This window comes from Apus apus, chromosome 4 (genome assembly GCF_020740795.1).
Source record: "Apus apus isolate bApuApu2 chromosome 4, bApuApu2.pri.cur, whole genome shotgun sequence".
NCBI classification, from domain to species: domain Eukaryota; kingdom Metazoa; phylum Chordata; class Aves; order Apodiformes; family Apodidae; genus Apus; species Apus apus.
The window spans coordinates 32,773,383-32,797,250 of record NC_067285.1 but is presented as its reverse complement, the minus strand read 5'-3'; the positions used below and the strand labels follow the sequence as shown (position 1 = coordinate 32,797,250).

Here is a 23,868-nt window from a genome sequence, read left to right as displayed (position 1 = left end):
GTTCCTTCAGAGTCCTGTGCAGCCTCACAACAAGGGGAGATGATTTCTCCCAGCACTGTGTTCAAGGGTGGAGAGCAGGCAGGCATGGCTAGGGAGAGGCTTGAAGCTCTCTATCTCATGGCCTCCTGAGGCTGTGGGCAGCACAGCTATGCCAGCTTGCCAGGCAAAATGGTCTACACAACTACTAGCAGAAGAGACACAGACTGCAGAAGAAAGTGCATGGACTGAGAGAGCAGGCTTGGGTTGCTGGTACCCATGGGCACATGGAATTTTTCCAAATCTGAGATAAATGTTGAGGGTGTTGCTTTAGAACTAGCCGAAATCAGTTTTTGTTCCCTCTAAGGCTCTCTTCAAGGAAACAGTGATTAAAGTGAAGATGATGGCTATGGAGGGTTGGTTTTGGAAGGACTGAGTGGATCCTGTGTTTTCTTCACTTTTGTTTTTTAGAACGGATTTAAAGATTCCTTTCTATGTTTTTCCTTTGAAGTGTGTGGCACACTGCACACAACTGGTGGTTAGATTTATAAAACTGCAGAGCCTTAGTGAATCTCTAAGGGTTTTGTGCCTGATCTTGTGTATCCCTCCAAAGAAGAAACTGCTGTAAGATAGAAGCAGAAAACAGCCACCATACCTGCATTTCAGTGCAATATTTAACACTGCAGTATTAAACTGCAGAGTTAGATTAACCTGTTTTCTTTTATACCAAAATTTCTCCATAAGTACTTGGATTCTACTTTCCCTCTTTTCTTCTCTCCCCACTCTTTTAACTTGACTCTTTCACTTCTGCTTTCCCTGTTCATCAATAGAGACAGGCTGTACAAAACCAGAAGGTTGCTTTGAGGGCATCCACTTCCTTTGTTTAGGAAAAGGGTGAGTTCATAGATCTTCACTGCCTGGAAACTGACTGTCTTTCTCAACAAAAACTTCTAAGTGTATTTGTCTTAGGTGTCTGCCCTGTTGTCAGCTATCAACTACCTGTTAAAGTGGGATGAATAAGGGCTGGGAGAGTTTTAAAGGTAGAGGAACAGTGAAGGTGAAAGAAAAACAATGTGTCTATTTTAAATTAGCAATTTGGGATTTGTAGAATTATGGTGTTCAAGAAGCAAAATAAAACCACTCTGGGAATGAATTTTACCTTGAAATAACAAGTGAGTTGGAGAAAGTTGCTAGTGGAATGGCTGGAGCTATCTTTGTTAGAGAAGCAGATAAAAAAAAGTTAAATTCCATTATTTAAAGAAGTACCCATCGATGCCCAGTTCTGTTAACCTTTGAAAATCCTAACTGAGAGATATAGGATTGACAGTCTAGAAAGTTGGATTTGCTTCAGTGTGTGACAATTGTGCTTTTACATTTTACAAGTCAATCTCTCTACAGTGGATATAGTTTTTAAGAGGTTTCTAGATTTTTAATTAAGAACTAGTTGTAAAACTCCAAGGTGTTATAAAAGTCATACATGAAGATTCGATAGCTTTGTGAGGTCTAAATTTGCTTTAAAAAGTCTCCATAAACCTTTGTCACTATTCTGTAAATTGTCCTTTTGCCTGTAACTTTGGTTCTTTTTTTAATTGCTCCTGCCATCTCACGTTAGATGTACATTGTGCATAGTGGTCCCCAGTTACTTGTGTTCAAGCCTTCTTAATAAGAACCTGTGTCACCTGTGCTGCCTTCTGATCTGCTGATTCAGATGTGGTTTCAAAGCATGAGATGGCCTGTGACATTTAGTAATTGACTTATTTTATTCTTGAATTTCTTTTGAATTTGTGGGTGAGTTGTGGCTAGTGCTGTTGAGTTTTTACAGTTTACTTAATTTATTCTGCAATGAAATGTCATTTCTCTTTTGGTGTCAGATTTTCAGCTGCATCATCCTTTGAGAATTGATTCATTTATGGAAACCTCCCAAAGATGTTCTGCACTGAGTGTGCAAAAAGCCACTAGTTTTTCTGCAGTCATGGTGTCTTCTGTGTGTGGTTCACCTTGATGATCCCACAGACTTTTGACAGCCTTCCTGCTCTTGCTGAAATTATAAAGATGATGTGTTATGGCTTATTGCATTGTTGCAACTTGCTCATTAAACTCTTTTGTGGTCTGTCTTACTGTGGTTTTTACAACTAACCTGCCATGATTTGTGTGCCTTTCTGATGTACTGATATACGTATGCCATGATCTTCTTTGATAATGTTGTTTCTTGTATTCTGTCTTAACCTGCTGTTTAGGCTCAGTGGTTTTTTTGCTTTTAGTCTTTTAGCAGATTTTTGAGGTTTTTTTCTACTGTGTTATGCTTCCATAACCTTCCTGCTACTTGCCAATAGGTACCTTATGATAATTTGTTTTCTTTTAATAAGCTTTCACTTTTATTAACTCACCTTTTCAAGATCAGCTGTATTTTTTTCCCTTTCATCTACTGTAGAGATGTTGAATCTAAATATATTAGGGCCCCTCTTACAGGCTGTTGTCTTGGTAGTAATATTCTCAATGAGGTCCTTGACAATTGCTGATGACTGGGTCACCAGTTGGTTTTCTTTTACTGTGTTCCCTGTCTAGCCACTCCATGAAGTACCACCTGTGGATTAAGTTTGGTAACTCAGCATGTCTGAAATAACTAAATCCTACCATAATTGCTGGCTTTCCTGTGCTAGCAGTCATTTTGATTTCTCTGAGCCTGACCGGGTCACTCTTGCCAAGTGACAGAGATAAGATTGTCCTTAACGATATATTTTTCCTGTATTTAGACACGGACTTTCAATTTTATGGAGGCTTTATATTATTTATTGCTACGTTTCAGCAAGCTCTGATTTAATTCTAAGCTATTTCTAATATGATTTTTCTTAACACAATTTCACTATTGACATGAGTTATTACACCTTCATCCTTTATGCCCAACTATTAATGTACCAATAATTGATCTGTTTCCTCCAAGTGTTAGACATGCTTCAAAACATACTTGCAAGTTGGTGTTCTAGTTTACCCTTCTCCTTTTTAACCTTCCCAGCATTTGTATAGAAACCTGTTTCACTATCACAGTATCATTCTGGTTGGAAAAGGCCTTCAAGATCACAGTGTCCAACCACTACCTTGACTCTGCAGCATCTGCCACTGAACCCTGTCCCCTGGCACCACGTCTGTCTTCTTAGTTGTCTCCAGGGATGGCAGCTCAACCGCCTCCTCAGTCTGGATGTTGGGTTTGATTTTCTCCTACCTCTTTTGGGAAATGCTCTCACTGTGTCATGTTTGACTTGGGCCGATGTCTGTTCTACACTGGTGCCTGTAGACAGAGGAAAAGAGACCTGGGGTCTCCACACACATGTATCTTGCTCCAGGGATCCTCTGCTGTTTTTACAACGTGTCAATACTCAGATGACTTCTGCAAGTAGACTGATGAGTGTCTGTACTCGGTTATAGATTTATGTTCATGGGGGCGGGTGACTCAAACGAAGGAAGTTTCAGTCAGTTGCTTAAATCCATTCCTGAGTCAGACTTAGGTCATACGTTTGTCATGATGGATTTTGGTCAGAGTTGCAGGTGCTGAGGCTGAAGACTTGCCCTGAAATCCTCGGGCAGCCGTGGGATGCTGTGAGGTGTGCTGCTTGTTCATAGCATTAGAGAAACTTTTTGGCCCTATCCCAGTTTTACTTTAGATACACAAGACAGGTGGTAGCAGGACTACTGCGAGCTGCAGTATTTTTAGTGAGAAAAGAGAATGTTTGTGTCGTTATGCACACTGGCTAGTGGAGAATAAGCTCCCAAACACTTAAATATTTTCCATATTGCTTTGCTCTTGTAATTTGATGGAAATATTTCCTAGAATAATCTTAAAATTATCAGCAATGGTGTATCCCAGGGAGAATTATGCAAGACAATATTTAGTCTTATTTTTGCAGTGGGATGCATAGAGCTATATGATGAAATAGAATTTTGAATGACAGCAAATTTTGGACTCATATAGCAGTTGTGTTCCCTCCTCTCACCACCAGATGCTGTTTTAAAAGTATGTAATGTTTTACATGCTAACAGAGAACAGCTGATTTAATACAGAAGTCAAGTAATATTTCACTTTCTAGAGGGGTCAAGGATGACATTAGCAGAAATATATCTGATAGCAATCTGCTAATAGCAGGCAGATGAGCAAGCAATATTTTGTATTAAATGGAAATTGCTGTAACCTAGTTGCAAATGGTTTTTAATTTTATTTTTTTCTTAAATTGGCTGCAGATAGAAAGAATAAACCCTGCTCTGTTGACACCTGCAAGATAAATATTTCTCTGGTTGTTCATAAATGAAGTTCTGTATTTTATTGCCTAGGAAAATTGCACAAGACAGCTGGTTTTCTGAAGCTTCTCTCTAAACAGGGAGGGTGTTATAACGGCTATGTATTTTGAAAAGGTATGCCTTTTCTACATACATATCTACAAATATTTAAAGTCAATTAAGAATGAACACTCTGCAGAACTGTGACTGGAAAATGTACATGACCAGAGCTAAACTTTGAAACCCTATTTTAGACACCTAAAGAGAAATTGCTTGAGGAGACCTAAATCTGAAAAAAAACCCCTATTAAAGTAGTCATCCAAATGTTAAGAACATCCATCACCTCATTCAATTTGATGGAATTAAGCAGGACTGTTCCTACCACGAAGGTTTTACTGTGTCTAATGTGGATGGATGGATAAGAAACTTAATTTAGCGACTGAGTTTGCTCCTGTGAAATTAGATGTCGTTGCCTGTCCTTCCCTCTCCCACATACCTCAGGCCAGTAATACCTCTGGACTAGAAATTAAGGGGCTCATGTTTGGATTTGGTAGCCTAGCTATGAGCACACAGGCTTGTGTCTTTTTATGTGGATTAGCGTTCAAAAGAAGTTCTCTTTGGATTACAGTGCCAAAGTGATGTCCAGAGATACCATTTAATTCTATTATTGTCATTAATAAGCAGCGTCTCCTGTTTTTGCTTTTGCAAGATGTATAAAAATAGGTTTACTTAGGATATGCTGATCTACGGTGTCTCTTATTTGTGGCACCAAGAGGACAAATTATATTTTAGAGAAAAATACCTCAGAATATAGAGCCTTAGATTTTGTAAGATGGTGTTTTAATAGGATAGCCAAAAATGTGACTGATCTCATATGTTTTCAAAACAAAGAATGTATATTATTTTGTTTTTCTTCTCGTCTTATTCTAGTATAGAGGCATTTATGCATGGATTGTTAGAATAACAGACATTAGTTGAAGTAAATATGCCTTTATCTGAATATTGCCTGTGCTTGTAAGCTTGCTTGCTATTTCTGTCTCATATTACATACACTTCCATTTGTCAACAATGAAATAAATAGATTTTCATTTTTTACATTTACATGCTTTTGCATTGTAGATCAATAAGACTCTAATCAAATCTAGTTCTATGCCTATTACTGAATGTAGTTTGTAACATAATAAGTCTTGATTTTCATATTCATCTCACTGATTTCCAAACAGAAAGTGAAAGGACTGAATTCTCTCTGCAGAATGACAGCTTTGTAATAAGCTTTTCTAGGTTTAATCCAGTGCATATGAATGAAGATAACAGATGTATTTTTACACTTTGTTAAGCCTTAGTGCTTTGTAATATGCCTAGCCTAATATAAGCACATCCCGTTGGAAACTACCACTAGGTGTCATGAAATCAGAAAACAAATTAAGGTTAACGTTATGGGTTTGACCTGAATTCACCAAAAAGAAAAATTCAGAACCACTGCTGGAAAGTCCTTATTTTACCTGGGAGGTGGTGCAGTAGAGAGTTGAAATACTGCACATAGCTGGCTTTTATCAGTCTCCTAAATGTCGTGTCAAGTAGATGTGGTAAATGGGGGCTAACAGCTGCTCTCTTGGGTGCTTAAAAGGAGCACCAACCCAGAAAATATTTTTTTTTTTTTTTGTAGAACAGCTTTGCCACAATAGCTAATCAGTACTGTCTGACAGGGTAAAGCGCAGCAGAATTTATCTGGTCTTACAGAAAGCCTTTGCTAGGGCTCCTTGTAACAGGCTGTATCGGAAACTAAGCAGTCCTGAGGTGAAAGGGAAACTGCCCTTCTGGGGTAGGGACTGGCTGAAGGCAGAGAATAAAGAGGAGGAATGAAGTGTCAGTTTTCCACAGGGCAAAAGGTTAGCTGCAGGGAGCCCTTGGCATTCAGGTTAGATTCATGGAGTAGGATTTGCAGTCTCTGTGAAAGGGAAAATGGCAAAATGTGCAGATAATGTAAGTTTGTTTAGGTCTGTCAAGCCTAGGAAATGCAACCAGGACCTTCCAGAGCTCAGTAAATCTAGATGAATCAGCAGTATCATACCGAGCAAAATGAATTGGCAAATGGCAAGTAATGCCTGTTGGCAATGGTTGGAATAATTTAAACAATAAACATCTGCTGTTAGTATTTAAGCAAAGTGTGAGTAGCGAAAAAAGAGTGTGTGATGTCCCTCTGGACACTGAGTTCAAAAGGCTTATTGAGAACACGGTGATGGCACGAACAGGCTTACATGTGATAGACTAGAAAATACACTGAAAACTAATAAATACCTAAATGTAAACATTTCACCTTTCAAGTCTGCGTTCAATTCTGATGATGCAGTACCAAGGAAGATGAGGTGAAGCAAACAGTTGGGAGCTTGCTGAGCAAAATGTTTAGAAGCATTTGACTCAAGGGATAGGGAATTGATTTTAAAATGGCCTATCAAAATCTTATTATTCACAGTTCATAATTAATCTGTAGAACTTGCTGCCAGAACTTGGTGATGTTCAAGTTTCAGTAGAATTTCTGTATAAAAAATTTCATTTCTAAATCTATAATGAGAACACTTAGAAGGATGTTATTTAAAATTAAAAGTAGGATGTGAGATCCACATGCCTGAATGGATAATATGTTAAGGATTAAGATAGTAGCATCTTTTTTTCTAACTATTGTAACCTGTCTTTTATTGCTGCTTTAAAAATTTGTAGTTCTACCTGTTGTAGACTACTGGTTACTTGCAGTTAGAAAGCCTGCTAGGCAGGTCTAGTATAACATTTCCTAGTGTGATGGTGATATCCTTAGCTCAGGAGAAACCACAAATATTTAAATAACCTGTATTTATATTCCTTCAATTTATGTGGTATTGCAAGTGTCTGTGCTCCTGCAAATGCATCCCCGAATTTAAGGTGGATTATTGTATCATGGATTATCATGGATTGAGCTTTTTGAACACTCACAATGGGATTAAAGAAAAGAACTTGCGTGCTCATATTTGTTTCAGTTTGACTCTGAGTTTCTCTAGAGCAGTGATCTCATTAGCATTCTAACTCCTTTGTAATGTGCATGTGGTCAACAGAAGCTGGAACAGAATTTTGACTTGTTAGACCCCAGTTCAAGCCTCTCCTCACCTGCAATCATGGTTTGCAGGGAGAGATGGAGAGAAGGACCATTTGACGGTTTGTAGCTGGTCCCCATTTGGGAATGCAGGAGAAATCTCCTGAGCTACTTTGACTGTAGAGGAAGGGATTTCTTCATACAGAGGGTGGAGAAACATGTTCCTTGGTATAGTCCAATTCCTTCCTGATAATCCTCTGTTCTGTCTGCATGGGCAAGCCTGGCTCTGTGTACTTAACATGTGTGACTTAATTATAGTATTTCTTATATTTAAAAAAACCACAGTTGACTTATTTCTTTCAAGTTGTCTGTTTTTTGGATGACATGTCTTTAATTTCTGCATGTAGTATTAGTGGTGAAGCTTAGTGCTGATGTGTGGTCATTGCCAGGAGAGATCACTGCTTGTCTTTATTTAAGCTGGGTTTCATGAGATGGTCATTTTTCAATGCTGCTTGTTGGTACTAATTTAAATAGTAGGATGAAAATGTGTTGCTTTTGAACAGTAAACTTGGATCTTTTGGAAATTATAACCACAACATCATCATGCTCTGGCTAAGTCATGTTGGGAAGGACAAGTAGTAGAAAACAATGAAACTGAATTTTGTTTGGCACTATAAATACAAAGTTATTATTTCACCTGTTGTTAATAAAATGTTTATTAATACTACATTACTAGGTGATACAAAATCTAGTTTTAGATGTTTTCTCAGTTTATAGAGTACTCATCTGAATAGATATTTGTAGTAATGATTTTACACTAACCTGAGTGCACATGAATCTCTAAGCAATCATGTATTCACATCAGATCATGAGCCACTTTAGAAACAATAGCCATGGTTCACAAAGGAGAATGGGTCTTTTAAAACTAAAAAACTCAAACTCTGGATCTATGATGGTGGCCATAATTGCTAGAGTGGATATTGCAAGAGTTTTAGTTTATTTTATAGGAAGATATAAAATACTTCCCAGTGCAGTGTTTTTCTGCTGTCAACCATTATGTTTCCCTAAAGTTCTGTAGGCCCCCATCATCTGGTTTATATTGGTTAATGTAGGAGTAAAGCCTGCCAAACCACAATGGGTCTGCTTGATTTCTGTGGTGACTATAAGCTTTGAGTTCCTTCACGGTTTGACATGTTATGGATCTTTAAGCAGCACTTCTGGAAGTGGACTGTTATGGGATTAAGGCTATATCTTAATTTAAAAAGTCTGTACCTTTCTAAATGCAGATGGTAGTGTCTGGAGTTTACTCCCTTGCTGCTGCATAAGCCTTCACTCTCTCTTCATCTGACTCATGCCTCCTACCCGATTTCCTCTTTCTTTCTGAGTAATAAAACCCAATAAAATAATATTAAAGAGTAAGCTTTTAAAAACTGAGTAAGGATATAGAAGGAATAATATATAATTTTCACTCTATAAAATGAGATTATGCTAATCTGACAAGTAAAAAATGTAATCAGCACTGCTGCTGAAGTAGGGACTAGTCAGTAGCTAAGATGAAAACATTTTTTTACTGTGTGTGCTGGGCTGAGGGCAGTTTCCTTTAGTGTTTGTGGGACTGCAGCTAAGAGCTACACAGGTCAGGACCACCAGATTCCCTTGCACATTTAAAGCTGTTTGGCACATGTGGGAGTTACCACGTAGCTGCCTTTGGGAAGATCCAAGGTTGTTCTGATGGTTGTGAGGAGCCCATCTCTGTGTGTGATGGGTGTTCTTCCCACTCACCTCACAGACAGGTCACTTAGAAAAAGTTCTTCAAATGCAGTGAAGAGTAGCCCTTTTCCCAAAATACTGGTAATGTGCAACATCTATTTTAATACCAGCTTTAAGTTACAAACAGCAATGCAAATCCAGTCTGGCTCAATTAAACACAGTTGCTCTGAGTAGTGTGGAATAGGCAGTTGCACAGATCCAGTGGTCAGAGCTGGGACCTGGAGGTGGGAGGCTGAGCATCTGCTCCCAGTCATGCCAGAGTCTGTAAGGAAGTCGAATCAGGTGTCTTTTCTGTATAAATGGCATTAATAATGCCTGTAAAGTGTTTCAAGACTGTCTAATGAAAGGTGCTTTGATATTTTTGTTGTTAAGATTAAGGAGTGACATTTATTTCTAATTACAACTAATTAGTTATATTATGAAGCAGTTGGGAAGGAATGTTAAATTCTTTAATTTATTAATCAGTAGTTACCTGACTTGATGAGGTGTTTATTTGTAGTTAGAAACTCCTGGAAAATTAAGTGGTTTTTTTATTTGATGCTAAAACTCATGAGAAAGAAGAATATTTACTTGCCAGATTGATTAGTTCCATTTCTGTATATACCAAGCAAAGAAACAAGAGACATAGTTGTCTTTTACTTTGTTCTTGTTGATGTATTATTTAGATTAAATCTTTGTCTTTATGTCCTTATCTATTGCCCTCCCAAAACACAAAGAAACGTGAAGGTGAGCAGACAAACATCGCAATGGATATTTGACTCATTGGGAGACTGACTTAGCTTGGAAAAGTAAAAATAATCTGTTCTGTAGCCTCCTGTGGTTTGGGGGAGGAACTGGGACTGGAGGCATGTGTTTCAGAACACTCTAAGTGTCAGAAAATTGAGTGTCTCTCTTGCTAGACTTTTCCCACCTGGAGTATTTAACACAGGAGAGACAGTGACAGAAAAGATTTACAGGATCCATCACTGAAAGTCTTCAGCGTGTAAAACTCAGAAAGAAAAAACTGAGCCTCTTTACAGTGTGTGGTGGGTCTAGATCCTTCTCCCTGAGGAGGAGGATTTGGGACATGACATAAAGGGTGTTACCAGCTGGTTTTCACCTGCAGGTCAAGATGGCCTCGACCCTCTGAACCCGATTTCTAGGAGACATGAAGGATCAGTGGTGCTATCTTCCTTTCCACTGAAGGGACTTGTCTCCTTCCCCTCTTCTACATTTTTGTGTGTAATAGGAGCTAGTTAATATTATTTAATCAATCAAGCCTTTTAAAAAGTATAATGCAGAAAGGGCTGTTTAGGATGAAATCATTGTCTCTGTATTGCTGCCTTCCCTTGCACCTTTTATGGTCGTAATGAATTTTCTGAATCTTGGACCAAATGATTGTGTACGTTTAAGAAGGGACTGTAATTTCAACAGGAATAGGCTTGCATGTCACATTAGTGTAATAGATGTCTGTGAAGATCTGGGTGAAGTGTAGGTCATTTGTGGTTTCTGGGTATAGCCCTCCGTAACTGTAGCATAATGTTTTCAGCTTCTCCAGCCTGGCTCTTGTGCTGCACAGAAGTGTGTGGATGCTATGGAAAGGGCATACTTCAACTGCTATACACTGTCAAGAGAAAAAAGTGACATTTTAGGCTGCTTCTCTCTGTCTCTTTCCCTCTCTCAATGGCTGTGCTGAAAAGCTGATCCTGAGAAGAATGGATTTGTTGCAACTGTCACAAGTCATGCTTATTTAGCGAGGAAACTGTTAAATGCTAAGACCTCTTGTCAGCATCATACCACTGTCCTACTTTCCTGTTGCTGATTTACAAACTGCAGCATATGACTGGCCTCTGGAAAATTCAGCTAACCTTCTGGAATGCTTTGATGTATGAGTTAGTTCTGAAGGTTACACTTTCTGAAGCACCCTTGTGGCTTTATGGGAACCATAGCCACAAAGTCCTCTTGTTGGTGTGTTGTTAATGAGCTCTGTCTTCCTTTGAGTTTTGTGGGACACTTACCCTTCGGAAAACCATTAACTTGTCCTGAGTTCCAGTGGACCAGTCTGAGATGAACAAAAGGAGAGAATGAGGGTACAAGACAGATTTTCTGCTTTTAACAGCAGTAGCATTTTCTACTGGATTCATATGGATGCCAAAAAGAGGTGAATATGCTATCCTAGCCATCTCTCCAGTCCTGGTTCATCCAGTCCACTGACAAGAAGTACCAGGTTTGAAAGGTAGTCATGTGTTGCCTACTAAACACAACTTCTCGAGGACATGTGGGGACAAATTGGCTGTCAAGCAAAACAGCAGTTCCTAACAAAATAACATGCCTGAGCTGACAGTTGACCTGAGAAAGCTAATGTTGCTGGTGGTGACCCTGGAAAAGTGCACTATTTTGTCCATTAAGCAAGTTCTTAAATAGAATGAAGAGGGACTTTCCCACTGGAAGGGGGACCTGCAGTGATTCTTCACTTAGCTGTGTTGCTTCAGAAGCATAAGAAGAATGTAAAGGTATTTGCAAAGGTAATTTGACTGCCCTAAGTACCCACTCAGCGTGGTTTTGCCAAAAAGGGGCCTTTTCACAGGCTGAACCATGGAGGTCTGCTTGAATTCACTCTTTAGAAAGGAAAACATGGCTTAGAGAGTAGCTTTTTAGTATTTGGACAGCTGAATGTGAAGCAAATGAGACCTAAGATCTAGTCTTTTTTCTGAAGGATACAGCAGTTGAAATGACTGAAGATGTCCAGTACTCCTTGGAAACTACACATAGGCCAACCCATTCAGGGTATTTGACTAGAGGTCTTTGGTTTCACTGTTGTATTAGTGGATTATTTTAGAGTAGTGTCATGAATGGTTGGCATCAGCTCTGGGTCAACGACCAACTGGTCCAAAATGTAAAGGAACTGAGTCAGATACAGTCAGAACTGAAGTAAAACTCAAGATGCTTCATTTTCGGATATTCATGTTTTACCATTATTGACTAAGTCCTGTAATAATCAGTCATTTTTACAATATATAAACAGGAATAGAGAAGGGCTATGTTTCCAAGTGTCTGCTACACCAGTGGAGTGGTTAACTGTGAAGCATTCTTTTATTCCAGGCTCTTTTCCAAACAATTTAATGCATATACATCTTCATGGTTAATACCTCTATTTCAAACCCCCTTTTTTCTTTATCTCACTACCCTAAGCATACAGCTAATACAGCAGTGCCTTAGCAAATGCTACATAGCAGGTGGATTCCCATTTTCAATCCTCCTCCTTCCTCTGCCTGGCACAGGTTTTCCATCAGCTTTTGCAATTCTCCCAGTTACCCTCCCCCTTCAAAGCTGTTCATGTGTCCTCCTAATTCATTAAACAAAATTGGACTTACAGATTCAGACTACTAAGAATATGCAATAGCATTTTTCTTTGTGTTGGGAATGCAGAGATATGGAAGAGGAAGTACTAAATTGTATAAAACAAACATTAAATTGAGTGAAGGCACAGGTGAGGGGCACAGGCTACAGATATTCAGAAGGGATCTCTATGAAAATCAGTGTTTTATTGGAAAGCTTCTAAACAGGGAGAGACTCCTTGTTTCAGGGTGTAGATTGGAAATCTTAGATTAAATCTGAAACCTAAAGCCGTATTAAATAGCTGAAAAGTGTTGTGTATTACTGAGAAAAAAGGGATCATTGGTTATTCAGCTGCAGCTTTAAGAGCCTGTTATAACCATGCCTTTTAATTAACCAGATCAGCTAAAGAAATGTTGCCTGTATACTGCATTATAGCTGTCCCCCTTAAAAACTATCCTAGTGATAAACAGAAGACTTCTATTTGCAAAGGCCTTTCTTTAAGGTACATTTAAAAAATGCATTTGGGAAAGATTAGTTAATTATTAAGCTAGTGAGTGATAAACCTTAGGCAAATCTGCTTGTTTTTTTTCAGTGTAGGAACTTGCCCCAATAAAGCACTGATACAAAAAATGCAATTCTTTGTAACTAATCAGCATGCCATTATGGCAAGGCCTAGAATTAATGTGAGATAACTTTTCTATTCTCATGCATAACTATTTTTGAACATTATGTTAATTTCTCCTTAAAATTAATAGAATAGGGTTTCCTGCAGAATGTACAAGTATTCAAAACTGCTTTATTTCGGTTTTTATCTTAGTATTTGAGCATGAATCACTTCACCATCTCCTTTTATTGGTTATTTGATCAATGATTCTTCTCTACTGGGGTAAGTAATTTAAAATTATTGTGAAAATATCTCTCAACATTTCTTTACTGCTGAAAGCTTGCTTGCTGTTGGAGCAGAGGTTTTTTATAAACAAGGCTTTGTAGGGACAGGACTTGGTAAAAATTGAAGAGCATCTGATACCCTTATATATAGCCCTTGGAGTCTTTTTTTGTTTTGGGAAAATAAATAATCAAAATAGAAGAGGAGCCCAGGCTGGAGGAAAGAGAGTGGAGTGGGAGAGAAATCTGGAAAATAAATCAAAATAATGATCCTTTTCCTTTCTCTGAGAAGCACGCCTGATCTAGGGGAGTCTTGCAATTGGGAAATCCCTTTAATAACCTTCTATGTGTTATAAGCACATACAGAAAATCCTGCAGTCGAGAACAAGGATAAAAATTAATGGCTCCTGATGTTGTGAAATTGAAATGAAATTTGCAAGTTTTGGGGCACTGGAGTTCTGTTCCTCTGACTTGTGTCTTCCCCAGTCCCGCTGTGGTAGTTCACCTGGAGTTCTGTAAACCTCTTTGCATTTCCCTTCTGAATTAATTCAAATAGAGGATCTATCCAAAGTCATTATAAAAATGCATAAGCTTAGGCATGCTGTGCAGTCTGCCATCAGTGTTCATATTATTTGAAAAAAGTGAGAATGCTGGACGGTTAGCTTAAAATGCCATTGAGACACTTCTCTCTCTTTCTTAAGACTGTATCACCCCTACAGCTTCAAGGAAAGACTCTTCTATTTTGATTCTGAGACATAATTTCAGTTTGGGAATACATAATACTTTTTCAAATGAGCTGCTGGGACTGTGCAAAAAAGTTGCCAAGTATCTATAGCAAGCTCTGCATGCGTGTCTTGAAGTTGGAATCAACAGCAGATCAGACTGGTTACTGTGTCACAGTGGCTGGTCTGGGGTGGGGAAGAAGGTCATTTCTCGTGACTGTCAAGGCCCAAATATGCACATTCACAAACAAGATTTTGGTATTTTTCTGTTGATATTGGAGTGTTGACATAGATGTGGGACACTTTCTGAAGTGTATGAACTAGGTGGAAATAATGAGTATGTGTAATAAATTCTCACTACAGAGTCTGTGTGTAGGAGCAATTTCTTTTCATCATCTCATTAACGAGTTTGAGCCATTAACAGCTTAGAGTGCTGAATAAGGATTTACATTTAATTGAAGTCCTCTGTTCTTAGCTGACAAAATGTATTTTACAGACTTGATGGGTATAATTAGTGTGATGAGGCTTTAAAAGAAATTGTCTCTGTTAAATTTAGAATTTGCCGTGTCAGTTTATACATGAAGCCAGAGCATGTGTTTCAGTAGTTCTAGGGCATTGCAAAAGTGCATTTTATTATTATTACTTATACAGAGGTGGTTTTACTTTAGGATAATCTTGACAGTCCAAATACAGCATGTTTTAATATTTCAGAATGCAATTTATTATGTTATGATCTAAAATGATTTTATACTGCTGCAAGATAGCTCTTACATGACAGAACTTAGCATCATATGCTGTGGCTACAGACAAACCTGCATCCTTTGGATACCAAGGAATTGTGCATAATTGTTTAAGTTACTGGGCTTTATTAAGCTTTCATAAAAACAAAGCTACATGGGTAGTGCTGGACCTCAGAGCATGCAGACTAAGGTGCAACTGCATACCACTTAGTCACTTTTCCCCTACAGTATTACTGCCTTCTGCTCAGCCTGGTAGGCAATCACTTCTCACTGTAAAATATTTCAAGGTTTGTTCTAATGAAGGTCATATGCAAAAATGAGTAGAAAAGTAAGAGAATGCTGAGACACCATAGCTGTGTGCTGTGGGCTTGCTTGAGCTGTAAAATAAACACTGGATGCATATTCAAACTCTCAGTGAAAAGAACTTGGTTACTGTCAATTACATGCAGACTGCCTCACAGTTATTCCTTCCCCTGTGGCAAAGTTGATTTTTGACATGCATATTTTAAAAATAGGATGCCACTTATGCAAATGTTGAAGGTATAAAGATTCCATATACAGGATTATGATTTAGCATGTTAGAAAATAGCCCCTATATTCTCTGTGATTTTGAATCACTAAGAAAAATGAAAATTTGTGTTGCCTGCACCCCTTGGGGATGAGTAGAAATAGGATGTCCAGCATTATGCATGTTTGAAGTAAATCTGTTCTTTCATGGACAGGTTACTGGCTAGTAATTGGGGCTGCTGAGCTCATATAATAATACTGCTAGTTTTTGCTGCAGGCTCACCTTTTGTGTATCAGTAGTGTAGCTTGGAAACTGTTTTTAAGGATAAATGAAAGTAGGGAAAAACTAAACATCTAATCCCAAAAGTACAGAGACTGTTCATGATGGGTACAATTAGCCTTAGGAAAAGTTCCCACTGAAGGGTTTCTGTCCCTTACTGCTGTGATCCTTTGTTGGAAGGTGGATAGTAAGGACATTACACTGGGAGTCACAGGTGTAAGATCACATGAAATTAATTGTTGAATTGGAAATGGCTATTATATGCAATGCATATGTATTTCAGATAGTACAGTGTGATCCAGAAACTGGCTGATGTGAAGCAATGTGGAATGATGCTTGCACTGTTCTGAGGATATGATTCATATTACAGATGGCTGGAAGGCTAATAGTGTGATATGAAAGTGTTGTATTACAAGGAAGAGTGCACTGTTAACAAAACTGTGATGTGCAGGAATGATTTTCTGATGTTGTTCTTTTTGAAGAGGAAAAGACAATCCCTTTCTCAAACTTTGGCTACATATTTTTGTATAAGATTACTATGATAGGTAGTTGTTTTTCTGAGGTTGATGAATTTTCTAACTGTGTGCCAGGAATTGGTGAACAGTCCCTTTTGTAGTAGGTCAGAAGGCAATTTTGCAGTATATACCCTTTCTCAATGTGCATCACACCCAAGGGTAAGATATATCTGCCAGGATCTGCACATCAGTTAGGTTGCAACTGTTTCCTCTCACTTGCCAGAAAACCTGCTGACATCTTTGGGAAGGTGATTTTTTTAGACTAGCTCCACTAGCTGGTCAGAACACTTTGTAGACCTTACAGTCTTGTTCAAATTTAAAATTCTGGGGAGAAGGGGAGGGGAGATGATGTTCTATCACAAAAGTAAACTGCTCCACTATTGCAAGAAGTGGGTGAGATCTGGTTGTTTAAATGCCCATTTCCAGCTTTGAACATCTTTCCTGTAGTCTGTTTTAAAATAGGATAATCTGTACAAAACTAAAAAATTAGTAACAAAACACTACTTAGGCTTCAGTCTCAACTGTTTTTTCCTTTAGCTCCACTTTGCATTTTGTAAACAGTATTTAAACCTTTATCATCTGTGGTTCTTGCATAACACAAACCAAGTGGATGCTTCTGAATCATGTGGGTTGGTTTGTCTTTTTAAAAAAGCAAACAAGAAACAAGGTGTTCTAGAATATACATTCTAAAGTCTGTGATTTAGTATGAGGCATCCGTTTATGACACTTCTATTTTCAGTGGCTCAGAGATTGTATGACTAATGTATTATTATTGCTTATTATCTACACTCTAGCAAAACACATGTTCAGTCTTCATGTTTCCTTCATCTACAGCTACTTTTAATCTGGAGGGCAATGAAGGGAAGAATTACAAAGGCAATTAGGGTGCCCAGCTTCCATTGGAGGTCTTGTTTTGTACCTTGGAACGTTTTGTGCACGTTTTCTCCCCTGAGTTACAGCTGAACCAGGAAGGCGATAATAACCTCATTACATTATTTCAAAGTTGATTTGTGGGCTTTGCAGCCTTTAAGGAAGTGGAAAATATAAGTCCCTCATTTAAAATCAGAACTGTGAGTTCTACAGTAGCAATTATTATAGACATTAGTTAAAGAACTGGTTTTCAGACATTCAGCAAACTGCTCCTGACCATAAAGGGCACATGCAAAAGCCAACCCACGCAACCCACGATTTGTTGTCAAGTACAAAATAAAGGCCAGGATAATGCACCCAGAGTAATATGCATGTTACTAGTTAGCAGTATCCTAAATCCTACAAATGTTGAAAATAATCATGCAAGAAAACAGAAAGGTGAAACATACTTTAAGTATTCCCGTATCAGCTCTGTCCCACGGCTTCATAAAGAGGTGTTTTACATTGTAAGAAGGTATTTTCTCCATCTCGTTACGTTAGGTGTGAAATAAAATTTAGAGAAGGTTTTTGATCTTTGAAGATGCCCAGAACCAAACAATAGCAATTTTTTTAAAACAGATGCTTAAAAGACTTTTAAGAAATGCAATAACATTCCTTTAACATTCCAGTTTTGCTTTAGAATGTGATTTGATCTCTTCTAAAATCAGTTGTTTGAAAAGCTGAGTGATTGTCCCTAACTCTTTACTAGCACTGTAAGCCAGTTCTTTGCCTAAGTCTTTTCTATTTTCTATCTCTCAGCATAATTATGCACATGAATGGAAGTGGCCATAAAAATGCAATTTTTTCATATAGTTAGTACAACACACTATGGGATGTAGTGCAGGTATAATGTGACAAATGGAGGTGGTACTCCTGGATTTCAAGTGAGAGTAATAAAGGCTGAGTTCTTGATGACAGCTTCTGCAGGCTGCTGTTAATATCAAGGTGTTTAGTTTGGTGGTTTTTTTCTTTCATTCAGCATTAAGGAGTTAAGTTCCTGAGAGACCTAGCTAGTTACATGTATGGTTAGTTTGAGGAAGAAATGGATTTTCACACAGAACTGGGCAGATGATTTTGTTACTGGTCTAGTGAAGCAGTAAACCTTGTAATGCATTTATGTCCCTGTTTGGCGTGTGAATAGATGAGTAATTAGGATGTTTTATTTTGGCAATTTGGATGGTTGCACTGTAATTATTAAGTCCTACATGACCTCAATTTTGTTACTAAAGTTGAAGTAATAGAAATTTAACATTCAGTCTAGAGTGTAAGCTGTGACACATACTCAAGGTATTAGTCACACAGGGAAACAGTAAGTGAAAGGTTTGGAGGCTTTTTGGAGAACTCTTTTTCAAGGTTACATCTCTACTCATTCAGTTTCTTCTTGACAAATGGAAGAGTTAGTGAGAAATAGTAAGAAACACTAAAGAATGAAATATTTGGTTTTGTTGAAGGCTTGATTTTGGTAATGAAGAATCATAAATTGTGATTTTTCACATGAATATAAGTATTTCCTGTAACAATTTTTGTAAGTTTCAGGAAGCTGTTCAGAAAGAAAATGTTAATAAATAGGGATTAACTGTCTTTTGGTCCCTTCTCAGTAAACAATGCTCATTCTTGCATGAGAATGCTGATGTTGAGATCATGATAGTCTGACAATATGAGGAAGACAGGAATTGTAGAGAGGAGTGATTTCTGTAATAGGTTGGTCAAATAAAGGTACGCCTACTGCTTGCAAACCTTTTATCATGATTGGTTTTACAAAGATTGTGCTAAATCTAAACAAGATTTGCAGTTTCTCTAGTAGATAAAATGTTGGCCATCAACTCACAGCTAACCATCCCAGGGTGTCTTGAGTAAATTACTTTATGACCTCCTGATGATCTGTACATAGCTGTTGAACAGAGTCACCTGTTACTTCTTCGGTGTCCTACTGTGTTCCAGCCGCTGTTTTGCCAAGAAATAGTTTGGCTAAAACCCTCGGGATCACATCCAAATTCTATACTGTACTGCTATGGTAATACCCGTTCTAGAAATCCTAGCTAGGCTGCGTGTCATGGACTGATGGGTGACCTCCAAGTGTGCAAAAAGTTAGAAATACAACTGCATTTCATTGTGTGGAGTAAAATGAGTTCCTGTGAATCTAGTTAAGGGAAATTAAATCCATCTGTTATTGAGATCTATAATCCTCATTTCATTGGTTTAAAATTGCTGCCAGTAACACTGGCACAGATGTACTCTGAGGCCTAACCCAGTTGCTGCAAAACATGCCAGAGGTTGTTTTGCCAGCAGCCTCTGCCCAAGTGAACATGCTGGTCATTCATACATCACTGGTAAATTTTCCATCATTTGGTTTTCTTGTTGCTTGTGAATTTGGCCTTTCATCATTTACTTCCTTTCTCTCTTACACGTGGTGTCTTTTCAGGATGAAGTTGTTACTCTAACTTGTTTCCAGGTGGTGAGTGCCTTCCTTTCAATGTCTAATAATATATTTCTCAGATTATTATAAAAATAAACTCGAAATGTTTGATTATATTTTGTTTTTAAATCTGCTCTTAGGAAGTTGAATGAATTGTTTGTAGACTGAGCTTATTTTTATAGTGTCTTAAAAAGTCACTTAGTGATGTATTTTATAAGTAATAAGTTCTAAATCAGTGACCACAAGTTGTTACAGCTCCTGCCCTTGCTTACTTATTCTATGCTTCTTGCCTTTTACTGACTTGCACAGTGGATGAACCATTTCTTGCCTAGCATTCATCTGCTCTTATTTTCTCCACTCATTCACTGCATTCAGTTTATCACTCCTATACACTGAGATGAAGTTAAAATACAGTTGAGTACTTGGGTGAACGGATTTGGTGCTACTAGCATGTGATACAGAAGAATACAAAGTAAAAAGCCAAACACTCCGTATGTGAGCTGATCTAGACAATAGATACCTGTGATTAAGCTAACTACCCACTGGATGTCACTATTGTTCCACAGAAATTCATCTAAGAGAATATTTATCTAGAGTTGAGTGGCTGGCAGCAAAGACCATTAGCATGCAGCAAACTGAAAATTTCTAATAGTGTTTGCAGGAATAGTGTAGATTTATGCTTATTTTGCAAATGAATTTTATATCAAGGTTCACTATTTCATAATAATAGTAAAAAAAAAAAGGGCATTGACAGACCTTAAGCTGTGATGCCTGTTTAAGTGCAGATAGTGAGTAATGAAAAGCTACCAGCCAGCTGAGAAGCTGCATTCATTATACTCAAGCCACTTGTTCTCATTATTATTCTCTTACTCTGCAATTGCTGGAGGTAATCTCAGCACAGTGAATGAACATTACCAGTCTCCTTGAATTTGCTTAGTACATTAGTTATTTTCTTTTTCCAAAGATGTGCTATCTGTGGTTTATTATTCTGAAATACCAGTTGAATATTGCAAAGGCTTGTTTGTTGCAGAGGCTTCTCAACATCCCTTGTAAATATTGAATGTAAGGGACTTTTGGAAGGTTTTTGTATGGTGGTTAGGGGAGAAGTCTTGGCTTCTTTTGAGACTTTTGGGGTGCTACGGTGAAATGACACAGTCTTGTTTGGTGCTTCCACCTAACATTTGTCTCAATATTGCTTAAATAAATGTAGACTGCAAAAAAGACTGTAAACCCAATGAAAAGTAAAACAGGCATGGAAGAGTCCTGCACTTTGTGTGTGGCTGGAAGAACCCTGGTCTTTGAGTGGTAGCTCCGGAACTCGATAAATTACTCAGGAAAATGAACAGAAGTTGATTTTAAAAAACCCAACGAAACAAAATGCAGACATCTTTAAAATGCATTGCTGCTCTCCTGAACTTGGAATATGTAGACTGAATCAGATCCACGAAGGGATCATTAAGGTCTTGAGAGGCACTCAATCACATCTCCTTCTAGTTGGTGTCTAAAGATATTTGTGTGAAGGCTTAGGGGTTTGTAAGAGCCATCATAGTGGTTGTGCATTCTCTGAGGATTCCTCAGCACCACCCCAGCAAGGTTTTAACTGTTTTGTCAGAGACTGGCACCAAAATATCCAAAACCCAAGAAAGAGTGGGATCAGAATTCTTGATACCTGTTGCCCAAACTGGAGAGAAGCAAAGGAGAAATTTTTTCTCTGGGATCTTGGAGGCTTTAACACATCATTTATATTCAGGAAAGGGGCAGCCTTTCACAGGGACTGAAAGTTGCCCAGCTAAGACCGGGTTGTTTCCTACAAGATGATGAGAGTTTGTAACTCTGATGGCCTTGCCACCCAAAGCAAGTCACTTCCATAGTGTTTAATTTGACAGTGGTGAGACCAAGTTCATATAGACTTTGCATGGACGAAAGCAAGGGTGTTGTAATGTGTTTTAACATGCTATGAGGTTGGTTTAAAATGTGATGTTGATTTAAAATCCCACTGGAGTGGGATTTAGAAACTCAGCTCACAGGCCTCAGACTGTGCAAGAAGGTTTAAAGAGTTGCACTGAGCATCTTATTTTGCGTAATCAGTGGTTTCATTATGAATTACAACAGCAGCAGTTAAACATTCATCTGTGTTGGTAAGTGTTTGGAAATTCATGAAAAATGAATCTGCAGCTTTTCAGACGATAAGTGAATTAGTTGATCTTAGCCCCTTTGTGCTTGAATATAAACATGCTGGATTTTCATTATTATTTTGTTATCCATCTCTGATTAATGACATACTGGTCTTACTTTCTTTGTCGTGCCCATACTTAAATATTTTTCCAAGGGAGCTGGTGATAATTTTGCAGGTATTGCTTTCTGTAGGAGTTCATGTATGGTTTTTTTCTGAGTAGTGTGGTTAGAGCAAGACTTTAAAGAAACATATAAGTCATATAAAGTCAAACTCTATGGTATACAACTCATTCACAATCACAGTCCACTAAGAAGTTTTAGAAGATGTATTATGTATTTTCAAATAGCAAAAATTATTTTCTGATTGTAGTTAGCAAAACTAAAATTGCAAGATTTTCTTTCACTTGCATACACACAGGTACACACGTGTATATTTGCATATATGAACATGTGTTCTGGGCCAAATCTTTCTTGGTTTGGCTGTGCTTTATATTAGGCACTGCTGCAGACATGAAAACCTGCAGAAGCACAAAGGTGGTTCTTAACATGAAGCTCCCAGCCAACTGTAATCCTGTAGTACAGAGCTAACCAAGACCTGCTGGTAGAAAAGGGAAATTTTCAATAGCAACTTTCAAACTGCACCTCATTGTTAAAAACCAGCCTCTAAATGCTGCTGAGGCATTTCAATTGCATTAATAATTGTGTGGCATCCTCTTTTACTTGGTAAGACAGGGTCTCAGTGTTGCAGGGTTTATTACAGTCTCAAGCTTCAACTCTTGGATGTTTTCTCATTACAGTCCTTGAAAATGGGAATGGTCTCATTGTGTGAAAAAAACTAAACCAAAACAAAAAATGGTGAAGTGTATTAGTTCTGTTTAAGGGATGCTTTCTAGCTTTGTTTTCATTGTATCTTGCATATTTCAAGGTGATTGACTGGATTAGGTTTTTTCCAGTTAAAATTGAGGAGAAGATTCTGCTAAGGTTTTGCTTTTTCTAATTTGCTGCAGTGAAACTGCTTTGTAGAAACATTGCCTCCCAAGTGACTGAAGACATGGAGCTTATTAAGCCAAATCAAGTTATAAAATAGAGATAATTAAATTACTGACTTGCTTCTATATAGGTGCTGTTGGGTTATTTCAAGAAAGAACCACCATCAGCCACCCCCACCTGCCTCCCCCCCAATAATCAAAATAGGAGTTATGATTTATTTGGTAGTATGGGGGATGTTATATTCTTCTGCAATGAACAAAAATACATGACTTTGGGAGAGGGAGGGCAGGGAGTAGCTGAGTTACACATCTGTATTTTGTTCAGAATAATTGATGAATGACTGCACCTGAAAAATATGTGAAATTTGGTAATGTCATTAGGGTTTTACTAAGAGAAAAATATTTCATTGATTTCTTTAAGGATTTTTGGATGAGTAACAAATTTTCCCTGAAAGCTCTTTGCAGTTTTAGTATTTCTAAAATGCTCAGTTTGGCTTTGTAAGTAATGAAGCTTTATTTAGTTATTAGAGTGTGCAAAAAAACATCACAAAACCCTAATGAGCTCAGCCCAGCCAAATAAAAAGAAATAGAAGAAAATGACAGATTTAATGGTTTCCTCAGCTACATTAATGTCTTTGACAGTCTTGAAAAGAGAATTTCTAATGAGCACTGAAACAAATGTGTGCAGGAAGTGGTCTTGCTTTTGCTGCTGCACATTTGAATTCCTCTAATTGCATCAATAAGGAATTTCTGCTCCTCATTTAATGAATGCCTTTTGACTGCTTTCTGAAAGGCTACTGGATGTAAGGGATAAACACTGGCATCTTTTGTACGAAGTCACATAAACAGGTTTCAATTAATAGTTATCAGCCCTAAAAACACTATTATAATGCAGTACAGTAAATCCCATTGTACATGTTTATTCTTAATTTTTTATTAAGCTTAAGTTTCCCTCAGGTTTGCTTTTGGGGTGAGATCTCACATCCTAAGAGAGTGCTTTAACTCCCCACTAGCTTTTCATTACATCTTGTGTTGGGCAGAAATCAGGCATTCTTTCCGAGCTGTTACTGCATTATCTGTCTCCTCAGACAGCTCAGAATTCACAGGATGCTACAGTACCTCAGTCTTTACTTTGTTCTTGGTTCAAAAAGTGAGTTTCAGAGCAGGGGGGTTGAGGGGAGACAGGGAGGAAGGGAAGCTGAGTTTGGTTTTGTTTTCCATTGTCATTTTTCTCCCTAAACAGAGGCACAGTTGCTGCAGGTGCAGTGGCTTACTTATGAAAGAAGTTTTCTATTTAAAAACAAGAGAGACTTTAATGAAATCAGCAGAGGGT

The 23,868-nt window shown here is 38.0% G+C and overlaps 2 protein-coding genes across 11 annotated transcripts in view; one reads left to right on the top strand and one right to left on the bottom strand.

Moving 5' to 3' along the window:
• CTNNA3 (catenin alpha 3) overlaps window positions 1-23,868 on the top strand; it is a 424,834-nt gene that overhangs the window by 170,879 nt on the left and 230,087 nt on the right. For 5 of the 7 annotated variants that reach the window (XM_051618546.1, XM_051618543.1, XM_051618544.1 and 2 more), the window contains one exon: window positions 19,378-19,410. The exons of the other annotated variants lie outside the window; for them this stretch is intronic. In XM_051618546.1, coding sequence (XP_051474506.1) covers window positions 19,378-19,410 — 33 coding nt within the window. The remainder of the gene's footprint in view (window positions 1-19,377; window positions 19,411-23,868) is intronic. 7 annotated transcript variants of the gene reach the window in all.
• The window catches only part of LRRTM3 (leucine rich repeat transmembrane neuronal 3), an 81,203-nt gene that overhangs the window by 54,706 nt on the left and 2,629 nt on the right, over window positions 1-23,868 (bottom strand). The gene's annotated exons all lie outside the window — the stretch shown is intronic.